Here is an 8,839-nt window from a genome sequence, read left to right as displayed (position 1 = left end):
CAAAAGAAGAAATAAACCCTGGCCATCACTGTCAGGATGACTGATGGTCTAAGAGGATAGAGTGCTGTACTGTTTTTCCACAGCATCACAGCAAACCTGAGAAGACCTGTCTTTGAGAGTTGCCACACCAAAGAAGCCAAATGAAAGCATGCAGTTTGCAGACCAGGCAAAGGAACACATCTACTACTTACCCATTTTTCATTTCTACCAGAGGGGAAAAAAAACCCACAACCCATCCAACCCTGCATTGCTATAAAGAGAAACAGTGACAAAATTAAGCCATACTAGGAAAGTTTTGGAGCGCCTGCATAGCTTATAAAATAATTGATGATTTCTTTTTTAATTAAGAACCCTACTATGCAAAAGGTTACAAAATGTTATTTTATTTCTGTTGTTTGAGAGGTGGCAGGCAACAGTGCGCCCAATACTTTCTTTAAGTCTGGGGATGAGGAAGCAAAGATGGGATAGAGAAATAGAAGGAAGCTGGGGATGAAAACATTCTTTAGAAGTAAGCACAGAGCTCTGCTGAGTCCGGTGCTGCCATTACACTAATAGAAATAACTGGAGGTGCCATTAACTCACACCCCAGATACCACCTATTCCTATTGCAGACTTGTCTGGCACATCATCTCGCCCTCAGCATCAGTATTCAAATATGAGGATCAGGGGTCAAGTTATCACCATCTTACAGTAACTTTTACATCCTGTGGAAAGCAAAGCTCTCGCTCCACTAGTGGGGAAGGTCCTGTGTCTGACAAGCCTTTCATGGGTCAGAGTCCAGACCAGCAGGAGACTTTTGCTAGCAAATTTTGCAGGCACAAAAGAGGGGAAAAAACAATGAAGGCACAAGGACAGTCAGACACTGAGCTGACAGAATGTGGGCATCAGAGAGCTGTCATCAAACACAGCCAGGTGAGGAATGTGAGAAATTCTGGATTTTTCTTGGTGCACTGTAGGAACAAAGAACTAGAAGAGGAGACAGAGAGGTCTGTCTGTCCAGAATAACCTTGATAAAGGTTTGTCCTCGTTGTCCCCATGGTCTTGATGATACCCTTCTTCATACTCAAGGTAAAAAAATGACCCTAGCCTTGCTGCTAGTTTCCAAGAGAAAGGGAACCTGTGGAACGAATGGCAACATGGGTGCAAAGGACTAATATCTACTTCCCTTAGCAGCCACATCCTCAGCTCCTTTTTCAGCGTGGCATTTAATCCTGTGGATTGTCAATGCCAATACTTAGAACAAAACAGCAGCATATGCCCCTAGTCAGTCTGCTTTACTCTCAGACTATGGGAAAGGGTATATCTGCCCTCATTCTTCCAAGAACAAACTGAAACTAAACTTGGAGATCCTTCAAATGCTTGCAGTGTTGCTCAGCAATCTCTGCATGCTCAAAGACCAATTGCACTGGGCTGACAAGACTTTAACACACTGTACACCATGGGGAAAAGACCTCAGCTTCAGGAATAGTACCAGGCAGTTCCCACTTGCATATAGTTCTTCCCTTTACACATTATTGTTCTGGAGTAGAAGCAGGGTAACCCACAATAAGCTACTTCTCTAGCTCAGACACTCAAAAAGCATGGCTGCAGTTCTATCACCCAACTCACTGGGAGCTGCATGCAGAGGAAGAAAAACTCCAGCTGCAGGCTTGCAAACTTTAAACCTCAACCAAAGAAAAAAAATATTAAGTCCTTTTAACTAAGGGTGTGTTTCCTTTAGTATGCTGATACAATTAGGCAAGGCCTATTTAAAAGGATGAGTAGTCAATAGGGATGTCCTCTTTAAAAGCTTGCTTCTTTTTCTCCACCCAGTCTTGAAATCACAAACTAGAAATCAGGTATACACAAATATACAAACTGGAAATACTTCATCCACATTCTTTAACTCAAAAATTGCAAGCATCTCTATTTTACTGCCTGGTAACTATGTGTTAAAAGATTCACAAAATTTAACCTTACCTTTTGCAAACATGGGCAAAATATCTGGGCTTCCCCAGCTCCAAGTATATTTACTTTCATTGAAAACAGAGTCAAATTCCACTGGATTCTCCTTCCATCCTATTAAACAAACATACCTGGATTTAGATGGGGTTGTCAGAAGATGTCATTGACTGCTAAGACTGATAGTCCATGAAAAATGTTGTTTTTTTTAAAGTTTCCCTTATATTATTTCATAATGAACTCCACTTCGCAAGTCTTGCTTTTACCTCCATTTCAACTTATGTTTGCAATTAGTCCCTCATTCATTAAAAAGTGATCTGAAAACCTAAGCCAATCTCATTATGCAGGTATTCAAACAGACAAAAACACAGCTGGTTTACCTTCTAAACAGCTAAAATTCTCCTGAACTCTAAATCCCCTGTTGTCTGAACTCAGCGTTTGGCATTTTAGGCAATAAATTACACACTCATATATTGTATTTGCAGCAGTCACGTTCCAACTCATCACAATAAAACCTTCAAGATCTGTTTCCATGACAAGGCAGCTGACAAAAATATAAAGGGATGCTCTTAACAGCAATTCCTGCCAATCCTGCATTTGTAGCAGATGTCAGAAGGAAGAACTTTTTTATTAGGAACATGGACAAGACCAAGTAATTCCTTTTACCTCCCCTTTCCAAAAACAACACACAACATTACAAGTGTTTCAGGCCTGGAAGCCTGGGGCAAGGCAGAGGACCACACAAAAGACCAAGTCAGTAATGTGAAGGCTTGTTCAACATTATTAACCACTAAGCATGCAGCTAGCTCTGGACAAAACGCATAGTTGGGGTTTTCCGCTTTATTTTGCTACTGATTCTCCAACTCAGCCTAGCAATGGTTCAGCTAAGATGCTCCAGTTCACTTCTTGTTTGCGAGATCTACTTAGCCATCTCCCATTACATCCCAAATGATAATTAAAAACACTGTTACATGAACAGGTCACTCCATAAGATACTTCTGCTTTTAGACTCAGGGTGCTAAATTTTATTGTGTTACAAACTATTATGTAAGCTGTTTTCATAGCTATCAATATTGAGTGGGAAATCCATCCAAAAGGATTCTTTTCCATATAATCTTGGCATACAAACCACTATGCAGGTATTTATCAGTAATCATCTAGACGCCCAGCACATCACTGAAACACCTTATTTTAGAGGACAGTGTTCAAAGCTTTAGGACTGGCATACCTTTAGCAACTGCACTGACATCTTCATAAAATCCAGCTATAAGCGCAACGTGCCCCGGCCTGGATTCTGTTGGGACCCGGGTGTGAGAGACTCCCCAGCTGCCATTATTCTCTAGAATACCCCTGAAAACAGGATACAAGGCAGTTAATGCTTATGACTTCTTGAAAGTACAATGAAGTGCAGATAAGAAGTGTGACAGGTAGATGTGAGGCAGGAAATGCAAAAACAACCCAGACTAAACCAGATTTTCACTACTGCCTGCTGTGCCACAAAACAAGCGGAACATTAACCTGCAAGTAGTTCTATATTATAGCACCCCACAGAGAACATTACTATTGTGGCCCATCAGCATTGCAAACAGATGAGTTTAGCTGGTGTTCTAATACACTTAGAATTAACATTTTTTTCTGCTGCTTTCTGCTATAGCTTACTTTTTTTCTCCCAAAACAAATTGTTCCTGCCTAGTGTTAGTTTTCTTTGTTCTTTCCATCTAGCTTGAAAGTGTCTAGTTCCATCTTTTCTTACTCATTAAATATGCTCAAATATAATTAGTTCTTGTGACCATATCTGCCTTTATCTGTGCTGAATACTGAAAGCCAGCATCAACAGAATTAAAAAACCACGTAAACCTAAGATGCAAATCATTTCAGCAACGTGGAGAAAATGTAAGTAAACCTTGTATATTTTGCAATTACACTGAAGTGAAGAAGAACACCTTCTCATCACATATACAGAAATACATAAATTGTCTAGGGATTATGCACATACAAAAGTTATAACAGATAAAAGGCAAAGAAAATGGAGGGCAAAGCCCAAGTGTAAGAAACAGCCTCATAAATTACTCTTGTCTGCTGAAGATATGAACAGCTGGAGCCTGTCCTAGAGGAAGCAGTAGGCATTATTACCATATGCTGTTTTCTTGTCTCCATCTTCTGGAAGAAGAGAAAGATTCACTGCCCATTGTCAGAGCAAGGGCAGAAAGAAAGAAAACAAAACATACCAGGACAGACCTTATACTAATGTTTAGGAAAAAAGCAGCAGAATCTTCTGAACAAATTCAAAGTAGTTTTTAAGAGTCAAATCTACTGGGAAACTTTTTTTTTGTTCACGATATGAGCTACAAAATATGATATATTTTTATTGGATGTGTTTAGCAAAAGTAGATTCTAAGTTCATGCTTGTAACTTCATTTTTAACAGAGATTTTACACAACTGCTAATTACAAGATCTGTACACTCAGCTCTAAATATATTTCTCACTGATGAAGTAAGAATCAAACCACAACCTAAAATTCCAGGCTCCACTCTAAGCTTGCGGGATTCACAGTTTGCTTGTTTGTTTTTTTAACTCATCTTACACCTCACATTCTCCAGCCTACTTGAAAGTTCACAGGACTATTTGGAATAGCCCAAATATTACAGTTAAAAATGTAGAAGATGATATAACACTCTGACATGTTATTCCTGGCTCTCATCTCAGCTAGGTTTTAAGACAAGTTGTGTTGAAATAAAGTACTAATTTGAAGAAGGATTTAAGTATTAGTTAAAGTGGTTTCTAATTTATTCTCACTGGTGAGTCTGATCAAAATGCATTGCACTAGCATCAGCTGAAGATTAAGACAAAGACAAGAACACTTTTGGCCCTCCTCACACTTTGTTTTCACAACAGGTAGGAAATTGTTTTAATTATGATATGATTTCTACTGACTTGGAAAGTAATCCTTTACCTTTGCTTTTGTGGGGTTGTATCACAGGATCTGAAGTCAACAATAACACATACCAGGCAGAAAGACAATACAGCCAGATATTGTCATTTACCTGTCCAAAATTCATTTAGCTACTTCAAATTATTTCAAAGCCTTTTACTCAGAAGAACCATTTAAAAAAATTCATTTCCTTGACAGTATAAGCATTAGCTACCCATAATAACAATGATAAATACGAATAAGTATAGTAACATGGCTGAAACATGACAGGATGAAAACAACTTCCCCGAAATCCCCACCACCACCACAGCAATTCAGAGACCACCTACCGTCCCTCACAGCTATCACAACACTGCTGAAAAACATATCTTTCAAGAATATTTGTGAGAGAAAAGACTAGGTACTTGGCATGTATCAACCAGCAATCTGCTCCAAGCCTAATGGATATTTATTATTAGTTTTATGTACCTACTAAAACTTTGTTTCTATTTATAGCACACTGCTACATGAAAGGTACTTGCTCATTTAAAGATAATCTTTCCTCATTAACAGCACAGTAGTTTCCAAAGTGCTCCACCTGGATGAGACAAGTAATCTGGCTGTTACATTGCCCCCTACTACAAAGCATGGATAAGGGACTGAACCCTTGGCACTTAGGAATGAATGTGCAAAAAAGTGAACTTAATATTAAAGTGCGTATACTTTGGGTTAATATTATTGAAAAAGGAAAACTCAGACAGAAATAACTTGGCAGAATAAAAAAGGAAACACTTCCAGCAACCAACGTCTGATCTTGTCAACCTGTTAACAAAGTTAACTTATGGAAATCGTGTAGCTCAAATGTTCGGTAACAAAACACTGAGCCTCCTGCTTCAAAATTGTAGCAGTATATGTCATAGAGCCAGATACACCCTGGATTGCCTGACCCTCTACCTTTCAGAAGGCACAACATGCCACATGTTTTTTTCTTTTCATCGTCTCTCACATACACATGCTCACACACATATGTATTTATATGCAGAATGAGAGACAATGAGACAAACACAGGTAACACTTCAAATCTCTACTGGCATTTTATTCCACTCAGTGACCTACAGTGATCTTTGCTTGTTACAAGGCAGCTCTTCGCCTCCATTCCTGCATGTACTTTCAGCACAGGTGACAGTGTTTTACTTCTACAGATTTTTTAAATAGAAGGTCCATAACTCCACAAAGAAGGTAAAGCAGAGATGGAAAAAGTGCAACTTCGCCACACTGGACAAGTTAGTTTACCAAACTGGACACCGTTTAACTTTTTATTTCTAGATAGGTGTGATAATTCTGAATGGCTGAAACAGGAAAACCTCAAACCACTTAATGGCAGAAGTATCCATTATAACTCTTTCCTAGCTACTACCCACCACTGCTTCTAGTGATGAGGCCATTATGGCATTCACACCTTGTTGATGGTGCAGAAGACCAACAGTTCTACTGCTAAGAGAAGAGACTGCTCTGGAGGAAGTGTGAAGTCCACAAGACAACATGGAAAACTCACACTGATGTGGCAGACAGCACCTTTCAAAAACACTAACAACAGGAGAAGCAGGTGCAAGTAATCCCATACAAACTGGCAAGTGCTGTAGCAAGGGTTCCTCAGATTTCTGCAGCAGACTGCAAACACCTTAACAGCTTCAGATCATTGATTATTCAGGTTTGCTCTGATACTCAAGCCAAATCAGTGCTATTACACAAAAGTAGTCTTATTTAATACTGTCTACTTTTTTTAGTCTAAGAAACTATTTACCTCATGAATAAATAATTATCTTGATATAAGGACATTTATATGTGGCACTTAGGGACATGGTTTAGTGGTGCACTTGGCAGTGCTAGGCTAACGGTTGGACTCCATGATCTTAAAGTGTTTTTCCCACCTAAATGATTCTAAGAAACAAAGAAGATTGGTGAAAATTAGTTTTAAGAACTCAAGGATTTAATACTCTTTAACACTCACTTTTAACACTCTTTTTTGGCAGTACTAGTTTTTCACAATCTTAAACCAAATCATGCCGTTAAGCAATCAGACACACACTAGAGAGCACAAGGGAGGCAGCTGGGTCACACAAGCAGGAAGGGCAGAACAAATAGGAAGTGGCAGCCTGCTGTTAGATCCATTCAGGCCATCTTTTTTAATGACTGCTTAAAAAGCTTCATCACTACCTTAGAATTAGAAGACAAACATGGTAATGAACTGCTACTCCTGAACTGAACATCCAGGAAGCAGTTTAAGTTAACGACTCTGTTAGGCTTCAGAATTGATACCATACTGATGGGAATGGAGAAAGTTCACACTCCTCTCAGTTACTGGCTAGCTGCAGTTTTTGTTTGGAGGACAATATTGACTCAATTTACTCTGTTCATGTTTTATCAGCTTTACTGACAACAGGGGACACCAACTGAAATTCATGCCGTTTTGCAGAGTGTAGCTCTGCAAAGTTTGCCACTTCAAAAGCAGAGGGAAGGCAGTACCTGAGCCACCAGAGCTGCCATTGTTCCACTTGCTCTTTTTTAACCGTTACACAAAGCTGCCTTCAGAAGCAAAATCTTCTGGATCAGCAGTGTTTTCAGATGGACTTACCGCAGGTAAGGTGCTTGGGGTGTACCGTTGCAGTTCAATTCATACAGTGAATCGGCCCGCAGACCATCAGCAACAAAGAGTACAAGACGTTTTGCTGGAGGTGGCAGTGGAGTCTGCTGAGGAGTCATCCCGTGAACAAGGGGAGAGCTGAAGTAGATGTCAAAAATGGAGACCAAGAACACACAGTGCACAACGAGACCAGCGAGTATGAAGACTAGTATACCCATGGCAACAGCAGGTCCAACACTGAGGGAGAAGGAGAAAAATAAAGTTAGGTAGATGAGACTTATCAGAATCAGTATTTATTTCATCTGTTATAGAATGGGAGTACCATAATCTCAGTCATTACCCTGGATCCAACAACCTTTTCCCCAGAAGTTTTGGTCAAAAGTCACCACATGGCTAATTCAGACTTTCAGATAGTCATTACGTCTCAGCAACTCATCTCTAGTGTTTAGTAGGGTATCAGATGGCTTCAAAAGACCATTGAATCAAGCCAATTTGTCTGATACCCAGACGTTTTTTTGTTACCTGTATCAGTGACAGGAGACGCCGACAATGCAACGTCTCCATGAGCATACTACCCTCTGCCGGCTGACTGCATGACAGCGTTGAGGTCTGTTCAGGCAAACGCAAGCCAAAGACAGCTGGGAAAAGCCATTCTGTAACAAACATCCATCCAAAGTTGCTTTTTTTTAAGTTTACTATCAATTCTGGGCTCATCATATTCCGCCTAAAAACAGAAAACTTCTTTTAAAGGAACAAAGACAATCTGCTGAGTGCAGAACACTATTCCTCTTCTAAAACAGGTAACAAAAGCACAACAGCTGAAGGATTATGTTTCATGGATAACAATATTCCCCTTTTTGAAGTTTTCCCTGCCCTGTCATCCTCTGAAGTGAGGGATACAAATATGCTTAATAACAGGTACACTGGAAATGTACGTGGCTGCCACATGTACTGAGGGGTTCACATGATGCCTACTGAAGGCCACGCAAATATGTATATTGACTCAGGTAGGTGTGGGATCTGAGCCTGAACGAGGTTTAGTTCTGACAAAGTACCATTAGCACTGTCCAGGCTGCTAACTTAGGTATTTAAGTGTTAGCTAATTATCAACCCTGACAAAACAACACCTCCACTCACCAATTTAGAAACAGATGTTCCCAGCAGCCTGGAAGGTTCAGATATTCAATTACCTATGCAAATACAGACTTCTCTAAAAGAAACTCTTTGTTTCAGAATCTAGATAGTGCTTCTAAATGACAATATGTAAGTTTATCTTGTTACTTACAGAATTCCAGTAGCTGGACAGACAGAGACAGCCATCACATGGTAAGACTATTATTCT

The 8,839-nt window shown here is 39.7% G+C and overlaps 1 protein-coding gene across 1 annotated transcript; it reads right to left on the bottom strand.

The window, feature by feature from the left end:
- Positions 1 to 1,959: 1,959 nt before the first annotated feature.
- Positions 1,960 to 7,734, bottom strand: LOC104621526 (GPI ethanolamine phosphate transferase 1-like; the record flags this gene model as incomplete). Its single annotated transcript, XM_010288043.1, has 3 exons — positions 1,960 to 2,058; positions 3,170 to 3,291; positions 7,489 to 7,734. Coding segments are annotated over 3 exons (467 nt in total), but the record flags the coding sequence as incomplete, so codon positions are not given.
- Between the last annotated feature and the right edge of the window lie 1,105 nt (positions 7,735 to 8,839).

Source organism: Phaethon lepturus, unplaced genomic scaffold, assembly GCF_000687285.1.
Source record: "Phaethon lepturus isolate BGI_N335 unplaced genomic scaffold, ASM68728v1 scaffold5475, whole genome shotgun sequence".
NCBI classification, from domain to species: Eukaryota; Metazoa; Chordata; class Aves; order Phaethontiformes; family Phaethontidae; genus Phaethon; species Phaethon lepturus.
This window is presented reverse-complemented; position numbering and strand designations above follow the sequence as displayed.